Raw genomic sequence first — 27,422 nt, forward strand, 5'->3', positions numbered from 1 at the left:
TGAGTGGGAGGAATAGTACCCCATCATTGGTATCAGTGGGAGGAATAGTACCCCATCATTGGTGTCAGTGGGAGGAATAGTGCCCCATCATTGGTGTCAGTGGGAGGAATAGTGCCCCATCATTAGTATCAGTGGGAGGAATAGTGCCCCATCATTGGTGTCAGTGGAAGGAATAGTGCCCCATCATTGGTATGAGTGGGAGGAATAGTGCCCCATCATTGGTATCAGTGGGAGGAATAGTGCCCCATCATTGGTATGAGTGGGAGGAATAGTGCCCCATCATTGGTATGAGTGGGAGGAATAGTGCCCCATCATTGGTGTCAGTGGGAGGAATAGTGCCCCATCATTGGTGTCAGTGGGAGGAATAGTGCCCCATCATTAGTATCAGTGGGAGGAATAGTGCCCCATCATTGGTGTCAGTGGGGGGAGGAATAGTGCCCCATCATTGGTGTCAGTGGAAGGAATAGTGCCCCATCATTGGTATGAGTGGGAGGAATAGTGCCCCATCATTGGTATCAGTGGGAGGAATAGTGCCCCATCATTGGTATGAGTGGGAGGAATAGTGCCCCATCATTGGTATGAGTGGGAGGAATAGTGCCCCATCATTGGTGTCAGTGGGAGGAATAGTGCCCCATCATTGGTGTCAGTGGGAGGAATAGTGCCCCATCATTAGTATCAGTGGGAGGAATAGTGCCCCATCGTTGGTGTCAGTGGGGGGAGGAATAGTGCCCCATCGTTGGTGTCAGTGGGGGGAGGAATAGTGCCCCATCGTTGGTGTCAGTGGGGGGAGGAATAGTGCCCCATCGTTGGTGTCAGTGGGGGGAGGAATAGTGCCCCATCAATGGTGTCAGTGGGGGGAGGAATAGTGCCCCATCGTTGGTGTCAGTGGGGGGAGGAATAGTGCCCCATCGTTGGTGTCAGTGGGGGGAGGAATAGTGCCCCATCGTTGGTGTCAGTGGGGGGAGGAATAGTGCCCCATCGTTGGTGTCAGTGGGGGGAGGAATAGTGCCCCATCGTTGGTGTCAGTGGGGGGAGGAATAGTGCCCCATCGTTGGTGTCAGTGGGGGGAGGAATAGTGCCCCATCGTTGGTGTCAGTGAGGGGAGGAATACTGTCTCATCGTTGGTGTCAGTGGGGGGAGGAATAGTGCCCCATCGTTGGTGTCAGTGGGGGGAGGAATAGTGCCCCATCGTTGGTGTCAGTAGGGGGAGGAATAGTGCCCCATTGTTGGTGTCAGTGGGGGGAGGAATAGTGCCCCATCGTTGGTGTCAGTGAGGGGAGGAATAGTGTCTCATCGTTGGTGTCAGTGGGGGGAGGAATAGTGCCCCATCGTTGGTGTCAGTGGGGGGAGGAATAGTGCCCCATCATTAGTATCAGTGGGAGGAATAGTGCCCCATCATTGGTGTCAGTGGAAGGAATAGTGCCCCATCATTGGTATGAGTGGGAGGAATAGTGCCCCATCATTGGTATCAGTGGGAGGAATAGTGCCCCATCATTGGTATGAGTGGGAGGAATAGTGCCCCATCATTGGTATGAGTGGGAGGAATAGTGCCCCATCATTGGTGTCAGTGGGAGGAATAGTGCCCCATCATTGGTGTCAGTGGGAGGAATAGTGCCCCATCATTAGTATCAGTGGGAGGAATAGTGCCCCATCATTGGTGTCAGTGGGGGGAGGAATAGTGCCCCATCATTGGTGTCAGTGGAAGGAATAGTGCCCCATCATTGGTATGAGTGGGAGGAATAGTGCCCCATCATTGGTATCAGTGGGAGGAATAGTGCCCCATCATTGGTATGAGTGGGAGGAATAGTGCCCCATCATTGGTATGAGTGGGAGGAATAGTGCCCCATCATTGGTGTCAGTGGGAGGAATAGTGCCCCATCATTGGTGTCAGTGGGAGGAATAGTGCCCCATCATTAGTATCAGTGGGAGGAATAGTGCCCCATCGTTGGTGTCAGTGGGGGGAGGAATAGTGCCCCATCGTTGGTGTCAGTGGGGGGAGGAATAGTGCCCCATCGTTGGTGTCAGTGGGGGGAGGAATAGTGCCCCATCGTTGGTGTCAGTGGGGGGAGGAATAGTGCCCCATCAATGGTGTCAGTGGGGGGAGGAATAGTGCCCCATCGTTGGTGTCAGTGGGGGGAGGAATAGTGCCCCATCGTTGGTGTCAGTGGGGGGAGGAATAGTGCCCCATCGTTGGTGTCAGTGGGGGGAGGAATAGTGCCCCATCGTTGGTGTCAGTGGGGGGAGGAATAGTGCCCCATCGTTGGTGTCAGTGGGGGGAGGAATAGTGCCCCATCGTTGGTGTCAGTGGGGGGAGGAATAGTGCCCCATCGTTGGTGTCAGTGAGGGGAGGAATACTGTCTCATCGTTGGTGTCAGTGGGGGGAGGAATAGTGCCCCATCGTTGGTGTCAGTGGGGGGAGGAATAGTGCCCCATCGTTGGTGTCAGTAGGGGGAGGAATAGTGCCCCATTGTTGGTGTCAGTGGGGGGAGGAATAGTGCCCCATCGTTGGTGTCAGTGAGGGGAGGAATAGTGTCTCATCGTTGGTGTCAGTGGGGGGAGGAATAGTGCCCCATCGTTGGTGTCAGTGGGGGGAGGAATAGTGCCCCATTGTTGGTATTAGTGACACAAATGATGGGGCACTATCCCTCCCACTGACACCAATGATACTTACCTTGCTGACCCCTGCTCCAGCCTGGGCTCGCTCTCTCCCTCTCCCATCTACAGCCTGCATACCTGGCTGCAGCAGCAAAATTTGCACTTACCTGTCAGCTGTCTTCCTTCTCTGGCCTCTCTCTTCACTCGCTCCTGCAGCTCCCTCGATCTTCTTCGATCTCCGCGCGCTGCCGCTTGGCTCCTCCTCTCCAAGCTCCACCTTCTCGCCGGTGATTGGCCGCCTGTGTGCCTCTCCTGAGCTACAGTTCCGGTGGCCAATCAGCGGCGAGGAGGCGGTGACAGGGGCAGCATATCATCCCGCCCACACAACGCCGGAGACAGGAGCGGTGTCTCGGTTCCTAAGACCATCGGAAATATGTGTTTTCCGATGGTCTTAGGCGACCCCTGGGAAATGGTCGTTCGACCCCCAAAGGGGTCGCGACCCCCAGGTTGAGAACCGCTGCTCTAGGGTGTTATTGGGTACTTTTTTGTTGCACAGCAGCTTATATTTATTTATATCAAGGCGCTTACACTTACGTTACTTTCCACACAGTATATTACTGACCAGGGGCGGACTGACCATTCGAACACTTGGCCACTGCCCGAGGGCCCAGGGTCAGTAGGGGGCCAAATGAGATGCCCCTGGTACGTTTCATTGGCTTTTTCATAGGCTTTTTTGGGTGTGGACACGGGGGCCCCATGATACCCTATTGCCCGGGGGCCCCATGAGTTGTCAGTCCGCCCCTGCTACTGACAATACCTCCATTGATGTATGCTATGGGATAAGTTGCTGCTAGTGGATTGTGCCATGGAACCAGTAACCCTGTAACTGCAATTATTATTACTTATCATTAAATAAACGTTTTATTATCCTAAAGTACCAGTCAAAGTCTACTATCATTATTAAGGCTGGTAAGAATACAATTAGACTTTGAAGATTGTCATAAACAGGAATTTACCATGATACACCTTAAAGCACTCTTTTAATGAGCACAATATGTATAGTATACATTTATTATTCAATTAGTATTTCAGTCATTTCAAAATTGTTTTTTTAAAAGCTACACTCCTGAGATTGAAGGTAGGTCAATCTAAGCATCCATGCATATGATGCTATTAGCACTTGTCCAACCATGTATCACTTATTTTATAAAAGAATGTGTATGACTTTTGAAAAGCTCTAGTAAACTTACCCTTCAAATGAGTATTTATTAGTGTTAGGCATATCAAGAATATCCATGAACCCTCTGTTTCCTGAAAAAATAGCACAGGTTAAGATTCATTTAATTATCTTTCTTATAAGGCTAACATCTGAAAGATTTGCTGTGTGACGTATCAAAATTTGAGAACAATAGGCACTGAAAAACAACAAAACCTTTAATAAATAAAAAAAAAGTATCACAAATATGGCAAAAGTCAGCAACACAGCTTGAAAAGCCAGCCAATTCTTAAGGCTGCAACCATGCAAGCCAACAAGTCAGATTCTGGTGGCCTCCTATAGAAGGTAAATAAATATGGTGCCGCGCTCTATCAGTCATGCGACATCAAAACATATGCTAATCTATAAAAGCAGTTGTGCACCATAAATGTGCATATATTCCACCTTGTGCCAATGATTACAATACATTAAATATCGACGTTAATACACAATAAATTCTTTAGAAAGTGTTCTGGTGGTAATTTTAGATTATATAGGAAGTCCTTTATGCATTATAACATCAATTTCCTTATAGATGCAATATGCAATAGAGTTCAGTATACTCTCCTCTGTGAAAGTTTAAGTAGTAAAACTGGTGTGGTGTGCTATAGAAGCTGCACCGTGGGTCATTGTAATGAACGAGATCTTTTCCTTCCTCAGCAGATTCCTTGGTCACATTCTCCTTGTGTGGAACATATATAAAAGAAAAAAAGATGCATAGTGTCTTATCTGGGGTGTAAGACTTTAATGTGCGTTGGTAATGCACTCACATGTAAAAAGAGTAAGATGCGCTTTGTATATATAAAACCGCAGATAGCGGTGAGGTCAGCCTTGATGGTGTGCCTGCGCACACTGTCAATACTCGCCGTGTCTAGGTACGGATGCCTGGTGACGACACTGCCCCTCCCCTACGCGTTACGCTACAGGGACTCGTAGCTTCCTCTGGGGGATGTAGTTTTATATGCACATTTATGGTGCACAACTGCTTTTATAGATTAGGATATGTTTTGATGTTGCATGACTGATAGAGCGCGGCACCATATTTATTTACTGTTTATTTTTTGATGCACATCGAGTGAGGGTGAGCAAGGAAGCCAGCGATCTATTATATTGTATATAGAGGTATATATGTGTGCACCCTTCAGTGGCTCACAAGTAATTTTACACAATTATTGGCTTCTATAGAAGGTAAAATACATATAATAAAAACATTTTTCATGACTTTAGCAATTCCCTGTTTATGTATGTGGGATCACTTTGTACTTTGTGTAAGCCTTCCCATATAGTAAGAAGTTATGGACCTTTTTTTTTTACCAGAGTACCTTTAATGTGTAGAAAATCACCTAGCATGTAGCATTTCTGTGAAAGTGAAATATCTACTATGGGTGACCTTTTAACACATTTCCAAAAGTTTATCCATGACTTACCTGTAGATCCAGCCACTATAGCTTTTAACTTTCTCTTGTGTCTGAAAGTTTTAATAAAAAATAGAAAACAAATCTTATTATTTGTGAATTCATTTTATGACTTATTGCCATTTAGAATAAATAAACATTTTACAATAGTTTTCTTTTTTTTGTTACAGGTAAAACAATAGTTTTCTTTTCACTACACAAATACAAAGTATAAAAATGGAAAACAATTATACAGATGGAAGCAGGAAAATAATACCTAAGTGGAAGGAGTTAATCAGGTCTGATTATAGTTAACTAAATTTTCGATAAGAGGGTGAAATATGGACAAATTTTATATACAGTAATATTTTTTTTATTTATAAGGTTGCTTTAACTGATATCATATGAAGATCAAAGAAATGCAAATAATGAAACAGAGTAAACACTGATCAAAAGGTCAATTTTTAACATCAATGGCTAGAGCGGGCTGCTGTTTTTACACAGAAAGTCACAGATGTAACTTTGACAGCCAGGAATTGCCAGTAAAAGCGGTAGGGGTGAGAGGGTAGAGCATGCTACATACACACTGGGTACTTTAATAGCTCTTTTTTGGGCATGCCTAGCACACCTAATAGACTGGCTAAGACATATGGAACTTTGATTGGAAGCTAAACTTTCTTACAAATAACCAGATACTGGTGAAATTACCAAGCTTGGGGACTCATTTTGTGTTTTGTAATTGTAAAATGTACCATGTATAGTGCATAGTTTTTCTCTATAGATCAGCTAAACAATATTATCCTATACTGGTGTTAGTAGTACATACTTATACTGAACTTACACAGTTCGGTAGTACCAGTTCATGAAGATGAATAACATTGCAGCCAAGAACAACAGGATAGCCAATATAATAATTGCCATCTGTAGAACAATAAACAGAAAACAAAAAAAGTTCAGAAATGTAACTGCACAAAGTATGCAACTAGATTAAAAGAGAACCTAACAGTTTCTGAACACCACAAAAATGCGATTTAGTTCATTTTTAATATTCACCGAAAACTCACCCATCCATCCATGTCTCCATGCTTTATTTTGTTGAGAAATCACTTGGAAAAACACCCCCTAGCATTTTAAGCTGCAGCCATCTTGAGTAAGGGCAGACGATTCATGTAGTATTTACATCCTGGAATCCCTCTGCCCTTAGCTCACGCATGCCGACAGGAAGTTGTGCTTAGCAGAGAAAGCCCCTCCTTCCCTCCTCAAATAAAAGAAAAAAAAATGCCCACGAAGACACCTGGGATATATTACATCATTTTGGGCTAGGCCAAAAACAAGGAGGCAACTGAAGAAATGTTAAAAAAAAGTTTTAAAACAAGAAAATATAATATACCTTCCTAGCTAGTTGATAATAGCCACTTAAGGAATAAATATAGTTAATGTTGATTGAGAGGGATCAGTTCCACAGAGCTATATGAAAATCATGACTCTGGTAACATTAAAAAAACAAGAAAATTCCATAATGCCCCATCTGTAACCTATGAACCAGAACCCGATTTGCAGCTTCATTCTACAGCCTACTTGTACCTCAACTCATTTGACCTTTAGACTTTGTACCTGCAATCTTTCCCAAAATGTACTTCTATCATTACCATTTAAATGTTTAAAGTTTATGTAAAAAAAACAAACAAAAAATATATACGTAAACCTACGCGTTTTGTCATAATGACATCTTCAGGGATGAATTGGTCATTACTACAAAATGCATAGGACAGGGCTTGTTTGGAATGATGTCATCCTGCACAGTTGCTTGCTTGCTTGTAGCCTTTATGTGACTGGAGCCGGCAAGTGTTCTATTGTTGTATGCAGTTTATCCTTAGTGTTGGGGCAGCCACCCCTAAGTGTAAGTGCATTTTGTTTCACATGCTTTTTATAAATAAAGAGGATTTTATACTATGGAGTGCTTTTTTGTATTTTGCTTATGGTCTCAATTTATGTGCTTGGAGGTTTAAGGAGGAATCTGGAAAAATAGTAATTCTATAGTGGCTGAAAGAAAGTGGATCCTGTGCCTGAGAGAGTGATAAGAGTTGGTGATTATTACCTCTGGTGAGTTGTTAGTTTGAAGGGTTGGAGGACATGATGTCAAGGTCCTACCTTTTCCCTGAGGTTATGTTACTCCATGTGCTGGCGTCCATCTTGGATTCTGCTGTGCATGATGGGAATCCTTTTATGCCTTCAGGTTTCTGTGGTCCATCCCCCAGAGGGGTGTGGCTGATGACATATAAGCCTGTGGCCCGCACATGCTCTTTGCACTTGTGTCTTGTGTCTTTGTGTTGCTATTACTCTGTTCTGACTCTCGTGACTCTCCTGGTATCTGATTCGGCTTGTGACTTGACTATTCTTTGTATTCTCCTTTGATCTGACCCTCTGTTGCTGAACCCAGCTCGTGACCTGTGATTCTCGTCTGCTGTCCTGTACTGTTTTGTCCTGTTGTTGTTGACCCCGGCTTGTCTGACTACTCTTTTGTCTCTTCCACCAGCTACACGCCATTGGCGGCAGCCATTACCGCAGATGAGGTGTCTCGGGGGCCGCGACCTGGTTCCTGGCTGCGTCAAGTCCATCCCTACCATCAGGGGCCCTGGTGAAGGGCAGCCTGGGACTAAGACTCCGCGCCCTGAGGGACTTCGGTCTGTGGGTGGTGGTTGTCGTCAGCCAGTGCGTTACATTGTTAGGCCTGCCTGTCCGTTCCTCAGCTCCTGCCCTGACACATGAGGTGTGGGCACTGAGGAATGAGAAGATCATACATTTGACTGAAGCAGAAGTCACTTTGTGCTTTGTGGACTTTTAGCGCACTGAACACTTTCTATATTTTACAAAATTTTTATGACACTGGACACGTGAAAATATGCACTTGATATTTTTCACTTAATACTTGTGAATATTGAGCCTTTGATAATATTTATGAGTTTTGATGTTTTTCAAAAGAAATACCACAGATGTAGCACATGAATTTATTGGATCATGTGAGAAATTAATAGTTTTTTTAGGTTTATTAAGTACAGCAAAGTCACAATTTTTGAAAAAATTATTTTGGGAGCACTATTGGCTTTTAAAGACTGCAGCTATAGATTATATTGGTATAGGGAGTTTTTGTTTTTACATGTAGCACAGGCTTAATTTGTGAAAATTTCTTTCACCTATGCACTAGGTCATGTGTTATCACTGGTCATGTGATCTAGACACAGGAACACATGAAAACAGAAAATTGTACCATACTTACCGTAATTTTCCTTACCTGGTGCCTATCCATGGCAGCATACCTGTGATAAGCTGTGCCTTAGACTCCTCCCTCAGGACCAGTGAATATATAAATGAAAGGATTAAGGTACTCCCAACATTCTCTGTAATATAGAATACAGAGGGTGGGATTGTATGCTGCCATGGATAGGCACCAGGAAAGGAAAATTACGGTAAGTATGGTACAATTTTCTGTTTTCCTGGTGCCTCCATGGCAGCATACCAGTGATAAATAACTAGCTGAAATGGGTGGGATCATGTTTAGAAAAAATTTTATTCAAAATAGGAGGATTTTCATTTGGAACAGGCAACGGACGCTCTGATAGCTTGTCTGCCGAACTCCACAGACGAGAGAGTCCCTGGGTCTACTCTGTAGTACCTCATAAAAATGTGTTGGGACAACCACGTAGCTTCTCTGCAGATGGTCTCGATGGATATGTTTGCCCTAGCTGCCCATGAAGCGGAGACAGACCTGGTTGAATGTGCAATGATTGAAGAGGAGGGTTCCAAACCCCTGGCTCTGTACGCCTTCTGAATTAACTTGAATATCAATGAAGCAATTGTTCTTGATGAAGCCTCTTTTCCCTTGTTGTTGCCCCAGGGGATGACAAATAGAATAGACAAGTCCTTAAAAGATGCTGTAGCTTGAAGATAGCACCTTAGTACACTGGGGATGTCGAGCTCATGGAGGGTACCCTATTCTGGGTCTGAAAAGGTTGGCAGAGCCCATGGTTCTGAAAGACTGGAAAAGGAACAAATCCGCACAGTATTCTGAGTTCCACCCTATCTGGGTAGAATGTAATGTGGTCCTTTTCACCATAAGGCATGAGGAAAAAAAGGAGAATGCTGGCGATACCTTAATCCTTTTTTTTTATATATTCACTGGTCCTGAAGGAGGAGTCCAAAGCAGAGCTTATCACAGGCATGCTGTCATGGAGGCATCAGGAAAAAGATTATACCATTCAGAGCTTGCCACCTAGACTGTATCTTCCCTATTATGCACTCTGCATCAAACAAAAATTGAGAATTCCCCATTTTAAATCTGGGAAAAAGTGGTATTTAACTGCAACCTAAGCAAAGCCCAGGTGATTTATGATACCCAATATCCACTTCATAAATATGGTAATCTGTAGGTATCTACCACACTGTAGAACCTTATGCAGGTATTATAATTTAGTTAAACTTTAAAGAGTGATCTAATCACATTCTTCCCTCGTGCATGTGTATCGTACTAATATGTATACTATAAATGAAAAAAGATCTATTAATGGAGGGGGCTGGCCTACCAATCATTCGCCCGGCCTCCATTTATAAATTAAGTTTCATTCTTAGGAGCTGTAGTACAGCTTCTATGAATGACGAAGCTGGTCAGAAAGGGAGGGCATAATTGGGCTATCTTGATAGTCTGTGACAGCTCGTTAGTTGTATACACCCCAGCCACACAAGAAAATTATGACAGCAAGGATTGTTGACAGGATGAAGACAGAAAGGAGAAAGAACTTCACTAACACAAGAGAAATCAGCACAAGGGACAAATCCTACTGACTGTATTTTATATCCCTTGTGCTGATTGTTCTGTTTGTGATTTTTGGCTGCACTTAAGCTTTAAACAAGCTCTACCTGTAATGCAGACAAGTCCTCCGGAGCACTGGGTGTAGTGGCTGGTTGCACATCCAAGACATTGTAATTGCGAAATAGATTCCGTAATTGTTCTTTATTCTCATCAATCATCTGTATAACTCTTGGAAGGAAAGTAAATATTTTTTTTAATTAACCATATAAAAACTGACCATGAAGTGATATAAGGAAATTGTTTTCTATTTACATAACCCCAAGTTTTCACATATACAAAACTTACCGATCGACATCAAGAATTCTGTTGGTATCGCGATTTACAACATGAATCAGCATATCAGTCTGGGCAAAGTTCACTCTGCCTTTTTTGTCTACATGAAACTATGGGAATAAAACAGAAATGTACATATAACATTAATATACTAGGAGACACAAAGAACAATACATTTGGTCTGCAGAGTCTACTAAGTTTAGATTGAACTGAACTGTGCTGAGAACTCATAATGTGACACACTATATAAAACCCTGCCTAATCATGAAATTTAGATGAGATTGTGTGAATTAGTGATGAGGAGATGGACTGAAAATTGTTTCAATAGCTTAGCAGACTCCAATGTGTTCCATGGGATTGGATAATATCCTTTAACCACTTCAAGTCCGGACACCTTCACCCCCTTCCTGTCCAGGCCAATTTTCAGCTTTCAGTGCTATCACACTTTTTTCTTATAAAATTTTGCAAATAAATACTCTTTCTTCATAAATCTTGGCCAAAATTTATTCAGTTATCTTTTTAGTAAAAAAAAACAAAATTAGTTTATAACCAAAAATTATAATTTTTCAAAAAATGTTTTTAAATTTTTATTTTATTGTTTTATATTATTATTTTTTTTTTTTTACATACTGTCACCCTAGCAGTACAGTGTCACCAAAGTGATACTGCGCTACTTGTGGGGGGTTATGAAGATTTTTTATTACACTGATTGCTTTTACATCCATAAATGTAAAATCAATCACTTCTCCTTCTCTCTGGCTGCATTCTTGCAGCCATTGAGAAATACTGTGAGAGCTGTGATTGGTCACAGCTTGTCACATGGTACAAGGCTGTTGTGAATAGCCTTGTACCATGTGACCTCTGTGATCATTCACAGATTTCACAAGTAGTAAGCAAAGATGTCAGGAAGTGACATCTTGTTTACTACTATTCATGTGATCAATGATTGGCCAATCAGTGATCACATGATTGGGACCTCACACAGGGAGCGTGCATAGGCTGTAAATGCGGGCGCCGTTTATACACGGCAACCCGCTCCTGCACTGCTCCCGTCCGGCCGTTTATGTACATGGATCGGCGGGAAGTGGTTAACCTCTTCATGCCGGCCTCACATTTGTAGTCTATTAAGAAAAAACATATGTGCTGAGAGCGTGTGCCCTGCGGGCTCCCAGCACACATGTACTCACGGAAAGGTCCCGATCTCCTCTTTCGATTGGGACCTTTCCCGATCATGTGACCGCCATGACGGCCTGTCACGGCGGTCACATGACCTAAACCCCGCCCTGCCTCCCAGCTTCTGAAACCCTTAAAGGGCCGGGAGGCGCCGGCGCCAAGGGCTTAAGGAAATCAATGTGCATGTACAATTTTTGTGTGTGGAGGGGTAATTTTGATATATGTTTCTTACAATCACCATCTGGGTTGTGACAGAGGATTGTAAAATGTGAGGCAATTTAAAGTCATAAGGATCTGATAATGTATCTACCTAATTCAACAATGTTTATTTCTTAAAATAAAGGTCTAAGCAAGAATATTGAACCTTGTGCTCTTCACTCAGTTTTTACCTGAACGTCATCTGTATTGACAATGGCTCCTGTGATGTTGGATAAAAGTCGTATAAATTCCTCCTCAAATTCACGCACCCGGTCTGGAATCTCATTAATAACTATCTTTAAGCGCTGGTCATCACGTAGGATATATATTCCGACAACAGCAGTATCATTGTGCCCAGCCAGATCAGAGGCCATGATGTCAACCACAAAGTAACCAGGGCTGTAGGCAGTAAAGAGATCAAACGTCCGAATAATACCATCAACATTACCTACAAAGACAGAACATACATAGGTAGGCATAATTACAGTATAATTAGTCTAATTAACTAAACAATTTACATTGTAAGATCAGGTGGTGTTACAGTTGAACTAAAGGCAAAGTTTTTTTTTCATTTTGGATAGAGTAAGGGAAGGATATATAGTATAACATCTATCAGTTTTTTGCCATCTGTATCTCACTGGGAAGATTTACCTTCACTTCCTGTCCCATAGTCAAAACAGGAAGTAGAAGGAAATCTCTCAAAAGTGAGGGAATCCCTGGTTGTCACCAGAATTAGCATTCCAATTGAAAGATTCTTCCTCTATTCCTGTTCTGGTAACAACCCCAAAATTGGGATCTTTTTTTTTTTTGCTTTTATGCTTGGTGATAATGATAAATGGGGACACAGACAGCAATAAAACCTGACATGAGTTCAAATCCCTCTCCACTATATCCATTACTATAAAAACAATGGTGCCTTTAGTTGTACTTTAATGAAAATGGCAACGCTGTTAAATTACTATAGGAAACATTATTATCAGGTACAGTAGCTGACTTAGAAAGAAACAAACTGGTTGTCACCAGAACTAGCGTTCCCATTGAAAGATTCTTCCCCTAAGAAACAAACTGGTTGTCACCAGAACTAGCGTTCCCATTGAAAGATTCTTCATCTAAGAAACAAACTGGTTGTCACCAGAACTAGCGTTCCCATTGGAAAATTCTTCATCTAAGATACAAACTGGTTGTCACCAGAACTAGTGTTCCCATTGAAAGATTCTTCATCTAAGAAACAAACTGGTTGTCACCAGAACTAGCGTTCCCATTGAAAGATTCTTCATCTAAGAAACAAACTGGTTGTCACCAGAACTTGCGTTCCCATTGAAAGATTCTTCATCTAAGAAACAAACTGATTGTCACCAGAACTAGCGTTCCCATTGAAAGATTCTTCATCTAAGAAACAAACTGGTTGTCATCAGAACTAGCGTTCCCATTGAAAGATTCTTCATCTAAGAAACAAACTGGTTGTTACCAGAACTAGCGTTCCCATTGAAAGATTCTTCATCTAAGAAACAAACTGGTTGTCACCAGAACTAGCGTTCCCATTGAAAGATTCTTCATCTAAGAAACAAACTGGTTGTTACCAGAACTAGCGTTCCCATTGAAAGATTCTTCCTCTAAGAAACAAACTGGTTGTCAACAGAACTAGCGTTCCCATTGAAAGATTCTTCATCTAAGATACAAACTGGTTGTCATCAGAACTAGCGTTCCCATTGAAAGATTCTTCATCTAAGAAACAAACTGGTTGTCACCAGAACTAGCGTTCCCATTGAAAGATTCTTCATCTAAGAAACAAACTGGTTGTCACCAGAACTAGCGTTCCCATTGAAAGATTCTTCATCTAAGAAACAAACTGGTTGTCACCAGAACTAGCGTTCCCATTGAAAGATTCTTCATCTAAGAAACAAACTGGTTGTCACCAGAACTAGCGTTCCCATTGAAAGATTCTTCCTCTAAGAAACAAACTGGTTGTCACCAGAACTAGCGTTCCCATTGAAAGATTCTTCATCTAAGAAACAAACTGGTTGTCACCAGAACTAGCGTTCCCATTGAAAGATTCTTCATCTAAGAAACAAACTGGTTGTCACCAGAAATAGCGTTCCCATTGAAAGATTCTTCATCTAAGAAACAAACTGTTTGTCACCAGAACTAGCGTTCCCATTGAAAGATTCTTCATCTAAGAAACAAACTGGTTGTTACCAGAACTAGCGTTCCCATTGAAAGATTCTTCATCTAAGAAACAAACTGGTTGTCACCAGAACTAGCGTTCCCATTGAAAGATTCTTCATCTAAGAAACAAACTGGTTGTTACCAGAACTAGCGTTCCCATTGAAAGATTCTTCCTCTAAGAAACAAACTGGTTGTCACCAGAACTAGCGTTCCCATTGAAAGATTCTTCATCTAAGAAACAAACTGGTTGTCACCAGAACTAGCGTTCCCATTGAAAGATTCTTCCTTTCAATAGGTTTGCTTTCATGCTTGGTAATAATGATAAATGGGGACACAGACAGCAATAAAACCTGACATGAGTTCTAATCCCTCTCCACTATATCCAGAACTATAAAAAAAAATGGTGCCTTTAGTCACTTTATTGAAAATGGCAACGCTGTTAAATTACTACAGGAAGCATTATTATCAGGTACAGTAGCTGACTTAGAAAAAAACAAACTGTATAATGTTGAACACCTTTTGTTTTGATTAACCTGGAATATATTTAGGTCAATGAAACCAAATGGTTAATTGGGCTCCAGGCCCCGTTCAGGTCTTGCTATTTTCAAACCATGATTTACACATGGAAACATGTGTCGGGCATAGGGCAGTCCATTCACTTCAATGGGCTGCCCTATGCACATTTGTCACTTAAGCTGCTGCTCTTTTTAACAATGCCATTCTGTTACACAATAATTGCAGCAGAATCACACTGCGTTTGGAGTGCCATTAGAAATAACAGCACTCAAATGCACATCTTGCTGCAATTTTAAATTGTGTATAAAATTACAACAATTCTGCCTGTGATTTCAACTGTGAACGGAGTCTTATGGTTAAGCACATTATTATATGTGAATATTTTAAAAACCATGTTTCAATGTACAGGAAGTAATTAAATAGTATGTTCCCGCTGGAAAATGTAAGCACACAATAGGATCCTTCAATATGGAGAGTGGGGGAAGGATCCAGTAAATATGTCACATTTACTAGCTCTTCCTTTCCTGAATGAACACAAGGAGTGATTTGTAATGATTGCCACTGTGTTCATTCATAACTGAAGCATAGTAAACTGTGTTTTATTTTGGGAGGGCCCCAAGTTTTCACATATACAAAACTTACCAATCACATCAAGAATTCTGTTGGTATCGCGATTTACAACATGAATCAGCATATCAGTCTGGGCAAAGTTCACTCTGCCTTTTTTTGTCTACTTCAATATGGAGAGTGGGGGAAGGATCCGGTAAATATGTCACATTTACCAGCCCCTTCCTTTCCTGAATGAACAAAACGAATGAGTGGTAGTGATCACTCACTGTGTTCATTCATAACTGAAGCATAGTAAACTGTGTTTTATTTTGTGAGGGCCCCAAGTTTTCACATATACTGAACTTACCAATCGACATCAAGAATTCTGTTGGTGTCACGATTTACAACATGAATCAGCATATCAGTCTGGGCAAAGTTCACTCTGCCTTTTTTTGTCTACTTCAATATGGAGAGTGGGGGAAGGATCCAGTAAATATGTCACATTTACCAGCCCCTTTGTTTCCTGAATGAACACAATGAGTGACTGGTAACGATCCCTCACTGTGTTCATTCATAACTGAAGCATAGTAAACTGTGTTTTATTTTGGGAGGGCCCTGTCAGGTTGGCTGTATGGGGCCCCATGGTTTCTAACAGCAGCCTTGGTCGGTGGGAACCATATTTGCTCATTAGTGCTGAAGATTCTGCAGCCTACTTATTAGTGCAGCACTGCAACTGTGCCTAACTGATCCTTTCATCTTATTGCAAGTCTACCAGATGAGGTCTGTCTGACTTAACATGATAGACATAATAGTGGAATTTTTAATAAAAGATACACTTTAACTGTATCAATGAGTTCTTCATTGAAAACAACTTTCCGGCTACTTGTTGGTGCGGTGTTGTGGCAAAATCACTGAATGAGAAGTAAGCATATCATGTGGCTTTGTAATGTCTGCAGTGATTGTGCAGAACTGGAAATTCAGGTCTAGATACCTCACCACTGGAATCTCTAAAATATAAAAAAAATAAATCCTTGCAATCATAGGAAAGTTAATGGCCACATTTTGGTGACCTTTAAGCTCAGGAAAGGCAATAAAGACAATATGGATAAAATGAATATTCTTACCAATCACAAAAATATTTTTCACCTCCTGCGAGTCATTTGAGTTCTGCTTAATGTAGTGAATACTTAAAATGCTGTAGAATACCAGACTGTTGTTGCCAACATCAGCATCAAGTGCCAGAACCTTGATGAGGTCAGAGCCTACTTTTGCATCTGTTGCAACACCTGAAGAAAAACATATAATATAATCATATGAAAATGGAAAATTTACTAAACTTCATTCTAAACTATTTTTTGTTGTTTTTAAGTATTTGTAACAAATTTCTTACCTGCTGTATACTCCGTTTTTGTGAATCGAGGTGGCTGATCATTAATGTCCTCAAGGTAGATCCTCACTTCCTGTAAGGTTGAGTCTGTGCTGGAATCAAAACTCTGTATCCTCGCGGCCCTCATCGCTTTGCGGGCTGACCAATTTCTGTTGCTGGATGCTTTTACTATAAGAGAGTAGTATGGTTCTTTCTCTCGGTCCAGGTTCTTCAGAACTGTCAGCTTCCCTTCAGGAGCCAGCTGGAAGTTGTTTCCTTCATTCCCAGCTACAAAAGAAATATACTGCAAGTCAGGACATCATTTTACATTATATGGTTTTAAAGTGGTAACCCATCCAGAACTGATAGTTCTGGATGGTTTTTTATATCCCTCTGGGACTCCAGCAGGGGGATTTTCCTGGCCATGTTCCCAATTCTGCCAACTCCCCATCTTCCACCAGTGTGAAGTCTCACTCCTGCCATAACACTGAGAATCTGACTAGTAATACTGCATTCTCTGTAATGTAAGCTAAATAAAAATGTCAGCAAGTATCATGAAACCTCTTAGCAGTGGCTGTGGCAGGTGGATAGACCTTGATGCTAAAGTACAGAAATTTTGCTGCTGAAGTTCCAAAAAATGTAAGAAAACCAGTCATCGGGTAACCTTTTTACACAATAAGGTAACACCAAATCAGTATTTGGATGACTCTTGTACATGATAAAGCAAAATCAAAATAATCTGCTTGAAGCAGAGATTGTTTTCTATCCTCTAAATGCATTACACAGATCCTTCTCTTGTCAAAGACAGCAAATAATCTGCTGTTTTTGAGTTCTGAATGATAATTACGCTCATTGACAAAAATGATATTGCCAAATACCAGTCCTTAGATGTGGTGGCTCTTTTGATTTTCCAAGCTAAGAACATTATCATTCCTACCAGAAATGCACTATCCTTGTCACTTTCTGTGAACTGAAAGTGAATTGTATCTTTTTTCTGTAAACTACGTATCCCCCCCATCCCCAAACAGAGCCAGATCAAGCCTGTCTGAGTGTGGGTGCCATAAACCTTTTTTAAATTGATCAATCTGTGTGGGAAATCCCTCTGTTGGAGCTTCTTCTGAGTAGTGTGAACCCCAATTGGGAGGATATGTAATATCCACAAAGCATATTTGACTCTTAATTATAGAGAGTCCAATATATCTGGTGAGAGCAGCATATGTTGATTGTCACGGATGGTGGTAACACACTGAAATCTCTGTATACAGCACCGTTTTGTTGAGTTTGGAGCACATTGGATTTCAACATTTCTTTATTCTTTGGATTGGGACTCTTATTTTGGCACATATATTTATTTGGATATTTTTAATTTTTTATTATATATTTTTTATTTTTAATATTTGTTTATATGAAAAAAATTTTGTGCTGTGTTTTTTATGTCACAAATTTTGCCATAAAAACTGTCCAGAGGACATTAGTTTGTAATACAGTGTACAGTGGGTACAGGGGTCAGGGGTCAGAAGGGTAGTGTGTGGGGTCCACAGGGTGAAAGACAGGGGTCAGCAGCAGTGTACAGGAGTCTGCAGGGCGTAAGACAGGGGTCAGCAGGGTGAAGCACAGAGGTCAGCAGGGTAGTGTGCAGGGGTCTTCAGGACAAGACAGGGGTCAATAGGGCAGTGTATAGGGGTCAGCAGGGCGGAGGACAGGGGTCACTAATGACAGGGCATTCAGCAGAGCTCTTTCTCCTATCCCTTTAAGAGCCTGGACACAGGTAGCAGATCTCCTTCTCCCAATACAGGGTGTAGCTGATATTGGATTCCCTTACACACAGCCACAGCACAGTGTATTAACATATATTATAGAATATTATTATGGTGCCTAGTGTCAATGTGCTAAATAATAATGTTGTGTCCACACTGTGCCAACAATGTGAATTTGCAGCTGCCCCAAAAAAGTGAGATAACATATACGATCGTGAATAGGTTGGCACTGTGCAACCATAAAACATATGATCAGAACAAGACATCTCTCTACATTTCGTATCAAATATCATTGAGTGTAATATTGCATACTCCCAATTATCTAAACAGTATTAAACCTTTGTTAATAGTGAAAATGAAGTAAATCATAATATTAAAGTGACAGTCCTTCCAGAATACGTTGCTGTAGACCATAAATCTGTGTGCCTTCACCCCGTGCAGATGAAATAGGTGCATTGCTCACACACCAAAACTTAATTGACCCCGGTTACGGTGGTCAATAGCGCATTGTTATAATATATGCAGAAAGATCCGCCTCTGGCTTTCCTAGGATGTTCCTCCCAGTCATCAACACATCACAGATAATGGTCCCAGGTGAATAATCATAAGATTCTAAGTGAACCAACCATAGTTGAACTTCTACTTATGTTTCGCTCGGCAGCGCCTTCAGGAAGACACCACTGGGTGAAACATTCGTAGAAGCGTGATTTCGTCACTTCTGGGCTCCGGTGAGGTCACGTTCCGCTTGGCGAAAGCGAGGCTTGGAACGCACGTCGGGCGTTTTTGGATCACACAGGCTATACAGACTGGTGCCGGTTAACAGGGCAACTCTGCATTTCTTGGAACATCCCTTCAATGTCAAGGAGAGCCTGATATAGAAAGTCCATCTATGGTTGTTTCCCTTGGAATCTTATGATTATTCACCTGGGGCCATTATCTGCGATGTGCTGATGACTGGGAGGAACATACTAGGAAAGCCAGAGGCGGATCTTTCTGGAAACCAACATAAAACTAACAATTCAAAACTAACATTGATCATAAGGTCTGTAATATGAGGGCTGTATGGGTAGGAATTGAAATTTGAGTATATTGTACCAATATAAGTAATATAGAGAACACGGTGGAAAGAAAAGTTTAAAAAATAGTCCTGAATCTATTGCCTCTTCAAATTCTCTTAAGTGGCCTGTTTGACTCATAAATATGACTTTAAATAGAGGTTGAGCAGATTGGTGAGAACTGCCATCTTCATAGCCACCATCAGCCTAAGATACAGTGTAAGCTATAAAAAGTGGAAACAATACCTGCTATTAAAGTGCAGGAAAAAAAACATACTGCTCACCTCTATGGCTGCAGTATCACTGTGATGCTGCACCTGTCCCCCACCAGCTCCAAGTCCCAGAACTGAGAGAACACTTGACCGCTGACAGTCACTACTCTGTGCTCTGCCCCTCCAGTGCTCATTGGAGTACCAAGCAGGAGAGGGGAGAGGATTGATTAGCTCAGGCTCAGAGAGGTGGAGCCAACTGCTGATAAAGTATCTGGGTGGACTCCGACATTATTGTCAGGGTACATCCAGAGACTGGAGTGGTTCAATGACTGGAGTGGCTTTAGCCCTCTGTCGACTGATTCTGGGTCACAGGAGTGCACAATTAAGTGCACTCCCGCGAACCACAAGAGAAGTATGACCATAAGAGCTTCGGACATACTTCTCTTTTAAAGCCTATTTCTCCCTCCCCCCCAAAAAAAATGTAGTTTACCAGTCCTTAGAAGTGGTGGCTGCATTTGTTTTCTCTTTTCAGGCTTTTTGTCCTTTATTTTCAATTTGTAATCCCGCAAATGTTAAAATTCCTTTCCCTGGGTGGCTACATTGCACTCCTCCAGTACATGTAAGAAGGAAATGATTGTAGCCAGCCAGGCTGGACTTCAAACATATACCTGTCTATGTTGATCTTCAAAGATTAATTGGAGCTTATGGAACTAGTAGTGGATAAGCTTTTTTTGTAATCTATTTTAAGCTCACAGGAAATGACAAAGACACTTCATTTCTGGCAAGATCAGCAACCGTTTTCTGTACTTGCTGAAAATGTTCTTGGCCTAAAAAAAAGGAATACTAATGCAGCCACCACATCAAAAGATTGACAAGCTAAAATATATTTTTGTTTTTAGGTTCAGTTACATTTATAAACTAAATACCTATTGAACAGTTTCACTTATTTTCATACATCAGTACAACAAACAAACTTTCAGGCCTACTACCAAAAGGGAGCATCAAAGAACAAAACCATTAAATAGGAATCTAGTCCCTAAAAATCCAGCAATAATAGTAGCTCAAGAAAAGATCAACTTATATTTTAGGGTCTAGTGTGAGCTGCTCAAATGAAATCCAAAGTAAGTAACATAAAGCAAATTGATATCACTATTGTACTGAAAACATACAAAATTAAGAGAAAGAAAAGAATACATAATTAAAACCTAAATAAAACTTTTATTTCAAACAGATGGGGATTTCGTGACACAATCTCTGTATAGGAGACTAAAGCCATAAAGGGCCCTGCATTTTTTTTACCTGCAATAAAATAGTAGACAATGGCATTTGAACCTTCATCGGCATCCAGAGCACCGCTGACATTCCCCACTATAGTTCCAGGTTTGGAATGTTCACGGACAGAAAGGCTTTGGTACTGCACGGCACCTCTCTGTGAAAATGGCAAAGTATAGATGACAACATACAATAAAAGATGTCACACTGCTTGAAGATAGATCAATTCACCAAAAAATAAGTTTGATACAAAAGTTGGAAGAACAACACAAAAAGTCCAAGCAAAGGTTGAATAGTTATTATTTTGTTGAGTTGAAGGTGAAACAGGTAACAGGTTGAGCAGCAATTGGCAATCACTAATAAAGTGGCTGTAGCAACAGCGGCAGAACAAGTGAAGTAACAGTTCCAGATACTGTTGGAGTAGCAAATACAGTAATACTGAAAGTACAGGTGTAGGAATGCTGACAGTGGAGGTAACAGTAACGCCTAGTACACACGATGAGAAATTCAGATGAAAAAAAAAAAAACTTTTGGAGCGATCGTCTGATAATCTGATCATTAGTACAACGCCGATCATGACAGTTCATGCAAAAATATCCGAAAGGACAAAGCACAAAAAAGTGTGAATGATTTTTGTGTAATTAGTATAGTATTTATACGAAAACAATTTAGTGACCAAGACCGCGCATGCTCGGAAACAAAAGAAAACATTACAACACAATACATAACCCTAATTTCGAAGTTGTATGAGAATTTTCATAACTTCTTCGTTTTTGATATGAGACTAGCATGCAAAAAAAACAAAACGATATTGTCATCATGAGTAAGAGGCCTAAGGCCTAAATTGGGAGATCCTTAGCATATAATATTACACTGGCATCTTCTACATTACTGGAGCAGCATTGGCAAGTCCCTGGCAGGCAGAATGGAATCACTTAACAGAACTGTGCAGATCTTATGAGGTACTGTGGTCTAATACCATAGACTGGAGAACGGCAGAGCAGTCAACTGTGTCCTTAATCTCTCCCTTCTCGATCAGGAGCCTTTCCCTGACACTATTTCACTATCCCAAACAAGCGGGGTTCCTTTCCCTACTCCATCCACTCACATATACACCATAGTTCAGTAGGGCACAGCTATTTATTAGCACTGCCCACACTAAAGATGGCCACCAGAGTCACCCAGTGTTGCAGTGTCCAATTGGAGCACTGCTTCCCTGGTGTCACTAAGGAGTCTGGCAAGCGACAGAGGGACTAACTAGTAAAGAGCAGGAGGAGTATACATCAGCTACACAGGACACTGGGCATGGAATTTTGGGAGGGACTGTTACACTGTACAGGACTGGCTGCAAAACTACAGATCCCTATAGACTCTGAGATCCTGGAGGAGTTAGAAAAGGAAAGTATGGGGCAGTTGTTTGGGGCCAGGTAAGGGGTCACTCTGGCTGCATGTGAGCAGACTGTAGAGGCCAGACCAATAGGGACCCGATCCTGTGACTAAGAGTGGGGACAACTGTTGCATTGGCCACCCCAGCAGCATCTGCACAGCTGCCACAGGGAGATTGTAATGCTTATCCACTACCAGCTCTCATCACTGTTCATCGAAGGCTTCAGGGAGAGACTGGGGGGGGGGGGTGGCTTCCATCGTGGACGCCTGCAGCTGTATCCTGGAAACTGGTGAGAAGGGTAGCTGCCATTTACTGACATTACTAACAGAGACTGAGCTGCTGAGAGCAGGACACCAAGTGCACCCTTTACATACTGCATGTATACCAGCCTTACACAGTACCTTTACCAAACCTATCCTGCACCCATATCAGCTCTATACCACAGTTGTACTGAAATATTACTACTTCTGACCCACCTCTACCCTGTACCGGACCCACATCTACTCTGCACCAGTATACATTTACTGCGTGAAGGTTTATTAAGACTGTCATTAAGCACACCAACATTCCTAAAGGGACCTGACAATAGCAGGCAGAAGAACCATCTTAACCACTTGCTGAGTGTGCTACAGGCGAATGACCGCTATAGCACGATTATCCAGTTCTGGGAGGGAGTCTATTGACTCCACCCCTCTGCGCACCCACTGCGGCGTTTACCCAGCACTCTCTGTGATCATTCTGTCCTTCGAACTCACAGATCACAGTAAAGGGCCAATCACAGTGGCCCTTTATCATGAGATCAGTTGTGTCCACTGACGATGTCCAATTCACGATGTAAACACAGTTACCAGTTATCGGCAGTACTTTCCTCAAGCTGTGATAGCTTGAGGAGAGGAGAGCTCAGTGACCAGCAAGTGTGAAAGGGGACATCTACACTGATAATCAGGGCAAGATCCATCAGTGCTGCTAATCAGTGTCCATCAGTGCTGCCAGTCAGTACCACCTATCAGTGCCTCCTACAATGTCCATCAGTGATGATAATCAGTGTCTATAAGTGCGGCTAATCAGTGGCCATCAAAACTTCAGTTCTGCCTATTAGTGCTCATCAGTGCCGCCTATCAGCGCAGACTCATCAATGCCTCCTCATCAGTGCCGCCTCATCAGTACCTCCTCATCAGTGCCCATCAGTGCTGCCTATCAGTGCCCATCAGTGCTGCCTATCAGTGCCCATTAATGCTGCCTATCAGTGCAGCCTCATCAGCGCACATCAGTGAAGGAGAAAAATTACCTGTTTGCAAAATTTTATAACAGAAACTAAGAAACACATTTTTTTTTTCAAAATCGTTGGTCTTTTTTTTGTTTGTTTAGCAAAAAATAAAAAAAACCCAGTGTGGATTAAATAACACCAAAAGAAAGCTCTATGTGTGTGAAAAAAAGGATACAAAAACTCATATGGCTACAGTGTTGCATGACTGTGAAATTGTCATTCAAAGTGCTATAGCGCTGCAAGCTGAAAATTGGCCTGGGCAGGAAGGGGGTGACAGTGCCTAGGCGAGTGGTTAAGGACTGCCCCTGTCATTGAACCTACCTGAAATTCCCCTCCATTTCCCTATACCCATCCTTGCTTTTCCAAATACTGGCTTACCAGACAGCCTAGGGCTAGCATAACTGCCATTAGTGCTGTCTGGCAGTTTAGTTCCAGTGGTTTATAGTGGTCTCATTACTGTTCACTGCTGCACTTCAGGAGGCGGTGTTACTGTTTATGCTGATCTGGATGGCAAATGTCACTCTATGCATTGACCTAATTACTAATCACCCTATGTGCTACATAGTTACATATAGTTACATAGTTATTCTGGCTGAAAAAAGACAAAAGTCCATCCAGTTCAACCATTAAAAAAATAAGTTATAATCCTATACCCACAGTTGATCCAGAGGAAGGCAAAAAAAACCCCCAGCAAAGCATGATCCAATTTGCTCCTGGAGGGAAAAAAATTCCTTCCTGATCCCCCGAGAGGCAATCGGATATTCCCTGGATCAACTTCACCTATAAATGTTATATTCTGTGTATCTAAGAAAGAATCCAGGCCTTTTTTGAAGCAACCCACTGAGCTGGCCAGAATCAACTCTTGAGGAAGTCTATTCAACTTTTTCACAGCTCTCACTGTGAAGAAACCTTTCCGTGTTTGGGGATTAAATGTCTTTTTCTCCAGACATAAAGAGTGCCCCCTTTTCCTCTGTGTTGACCTCAAAGTGAATAACTCTACACCGAGCTCACTATACGAACCACTGATGTATTTATACATGTTGATCATATCCCCCCTTAATCTCTTCTTTTCAAGAAAAAATAAATTCAGTTCCTCTAATCTTTCCTCATAGCTGAGCTCCTCCATGCCTCTTATCAGTTTGGTTGCCCTTCTCTGTACTTTCTCCAGTTCCCCAATGTTCTTTTTGTGAATTGGTGCCCAAAACTGAACTGCATATTAAAGATGAGGCGTTACTAATGATTTGTACAGGGGTAATATGATATATCTCTCTGGAGTCTATACCTCTTTTAATACAAGAGAGGATTTTGCTCGCTTTAGAAACCGCAGCTTGTCTTAGCTAAGAGTGTTATCACCATTGTTATTCCATTTCCTTTGCTTGCCTTTTAATCTATTGCCAATTATCCTTATTATCTTTTACTAACTTCCTTGGTGCCTGTCTTCATTTATATAGCACTGTTGCTGGGTACTTAGTATTAATGTCAGTGATTTTGTGTGATAATGTATGTCTGAGCACTCAACCTGGTGTGCCACAGGGGTTGAGGTCTTTGAGAAGTTCGAGGCCAGAAACAGGGAACCCATCTTAAACAGCAGCTCCTCTGGGGGTAGCTCTACAAAGAGAAGCAATTTCAGTACAAGGGAGGAACCTGTACAACTGTGCAAGGATGGTGTTCAGCTTTAAACATCTAAATTTAAGCAGTGAATACTTTACCTATTCTCCAGCAATAAGGGAATGGCTCCGGGCAGCCTCACAAATCTAGGAAACTATTTCTAAAGATTGGCAAACTATTGCTTTTCCTTGTAATGCACATTTTTCAGTTCTTCAGCAAAATTTGTTTTATCTCCTGTGTTTATGTTGTGCTGACAGCCAAGGTTAAATGTAAAAGAGATATGACTGGAGAAAAAGAAAACTGGCAAAGTGAAATGAAACTTGGAAAAAACATCTTGTGGACAGCTTCTTCCAAAGCTTCCCTCCACTGACAATAGAGGATTAGGTTATGCATAGGGTGGAGTACATTTCCTTAGATCCGGTGCTGTCTAAAATAGATTACATATTACCATTTCTATTCCAGACTGTATTATATGTGTTTTGTAGAAAGAAGGCAAAGATCAGAAAATCATTTCATACAGCCTTAATAAGGTTCACCACTTGCCCTCCAGAGGATTTACCCCCCTTCCTGACCAGGCAATTTTTTGCGATATGGCGCAGCGTTACTTTAAATGGCAATTGTGTGGTCATACAATGCTGTACATAAATAAAATTTATGTCCTTTTTCCCCCACAAATAGAGCTTTCTTTCTGTAGTATTTGATCACCTCTGCATTTCTTTATTTTTTGCGCTATAAACAAAAAAGACTGACATTGTTGAAAAAAAAAACAATATTTTTGACTTTTTGCTATAAAACATATCCAGTAAAAATTTAGTTAAAAATTTATTCTGCTACATGTCTTTGCTAAAAATAAGTCCCAATACGTGTAAATTAATTGGTTTACGTGAAAGTTATAACGTTTACAAATGGCGGTATATATACTGGATTTTTTTTTTTAAATACTAGTAATGGTGGCGATCAGTGACTTATAGTGGGACTGCGGCAGGCATTCTGACACTGGATGGGAACTGACTGTCACCGACATCCCATTGACACTGATACTGTGATCAGTGCTAATAAAAAGCACTGACACTGTACTAATGACACTGGGCAGGAAGGGGTGAACATCTGGGGCGATCAAAGAGTTAACTGTGTGCTGCTTTACAACATGTACTGTGTGTGTTTTACTGGGGAAACATGCTGCTGTGCAAGAGGAATACACTGAAGCATGTTACTGCTGGCAGGAGAGAGACCTGTGTTATTTACACACAAGTCTCTCCCCTGTCAGTGTTACTCGGCAACCCCCGTGTATTGGCGGGGAATCCCCATCTGTACCCGCCAAAGGCGGAGCAGGTAGAAGGGCACACCCCTACCTGGAAATGCAAATCACGTATATATACATGATTTTGCGCAGCCCTGCCGCCCTGTAGCAGTATTTCTGCTGTAGGGCAGCGGGGAAGCCGTTAATAATGTCCTACTTCAGTCATAAGATCTACACACACTCTAGGGCTTGTGGAATATGAAAGCCAGATACATGGTTACAGATGAAGATAAATTAGGTATGGTTAAAATTACCACTATGACTGACCACTCACTCTACAATCTGATTGACCAATCTTCAACACATCTACTTACAACTGTGTAGTGCATAATCTTTGAACAATCAACTTTAGATTTTCCAAAAGTCTGTATTAGGTAGGTCCTCATATTACATAGATTTGGTAAATGTAAAGTTGATTGTACAAAGATTGTACGGTAGTTTGTAACATGTTTGGTGACCCTAAAGGCTCTTGTAAAACAGTCTGAACAAGTATCAAATCCAAATACTACATGATGCAAAAAAATTCATAAATTACATAAAAAGCTTTCTTTTGCACAGGAAAATACATTTGGTCTGCCAGGATTTCCAAACTTGTTTTACTTACCGGTGGTCGGACAAAAATTGGCTCATTGTCATCAATGTCATCTAGAGCAACCTGAAGAGGTAGCATGGCTTCATAAGGCACTGGTTGACCAAGGTCATAGGCAACAATTATAAGCTGAAAAAAAATAAACACCAAAGTATGACAGGGTTATTCATATTACAGTTGTATTAAAGAGAACATATTAAAACCTATGTTTAATTTTTGTAAAAGTCAGCACAAGGGACAGTACTTACAGTCAATGCCAAGTGTCCCTTGTGCTGTTGGCTGCTCTCTTAGTTGAATTCTGAAGTCCTCAGTCACTCCCCCCATACCCCTGCAGCAGTCATTTTCTGTTGCTGGGGAGGTTAATATGATCAACCAACCGCGTCACTACCTGCGGGGAGTTTGCACGTTCTCCCTATGTCTGCATGAGTTTCCTCTGGATACTCAGATTTCCTCCCACACTCCAAAGGCATGCTGGTAGGTTAATTGGATCCTGTTTAAATTGGCCCTAGTATGTGTATGAATGTGATTTAGGGACCTAGATTGTAAGCCCCTCGAGGGCAGCAACTGTTGTGAATGTATAATATATATATGTAAAGTGCTGCATAAACTGACAGCGCTATATA

At 41.6% G+C, this 27,422-nt stretch overlaps 1 protein-coding gene across 3 annotated transcripts in view; it reads right to left on the minus strand.

Moving 5' to 3' along the window:
• Nucleotides 1-27,422, minus strand: part of CDH23 (cadherin related 23) — a 1,300,862-nt gene that overhangs the window by 14,393 nt on the left and 1,259,047 nt on the right. For all 3 annotated transcript variants that reach the window (XM_089677099.1, XM_089677097.1, XM_089677098.1), the window contains 10 exons: nucleotides 26,815-26,928; nucleotides 20,676-20,805; nucleotides 16,377-16,640; nucleotides 16,111-16,272; nucleotides 11,947-12,203; nucleotides 10,397-10,494; nucleotides 10,159-10,279; nucleotides 6,086-6,165; nucleotides 5,278-5,318; nucleotides 3,846-3,906 (listed from right to left, as the gene is read on the minus strand). In XM_089677099.1, coding sequence (XP_089533225.1) covers nucleotides 3,846-3,906; nucleotides 5,278-5,318; nucleotides 6,086-6,165; nucleotides 10,159-10,279; nucleotides 10,397-10,494; nucleotides 11,947-12,203; nucleotides 16,111-16,272; nucleotides 16,377-16,640; nucleotides 20,676-20,805; nucleotides 26,815-26,928 — 1,328 coding nt within the window. The remainder of the gene's footprint in view (nucleotides 1-3,845; nucleotides 3,907-5,277; nucleotides 5,319-6,085; nucleotides 6,166-10,158; nucleotides 10,280-10,396; nucleotides 10,495-11,946; nucleotides 12,204-16,110; nucleotides 16,273-16,376; nucleotides 16,641-20,675; nucleotides 20,806-26,814; nucleotides 26,929-27,422) is intronic.

Source organism: Staurois parvus, unplaced genomic scaffold (genome assembly GCF_062004578.1).
Source record: "Staurois parvus isolate SC_StPar_1 unplaced genomic scaffold, SC_StPar_1.0 ptg000177l, whole genome shotgun sequence".
NCBI classification, from domain to species: Eukaryota; Metazoa; Chordata; class Amphibia; order Anura; family Ranidae; genus Staurois; species Staurois parvus.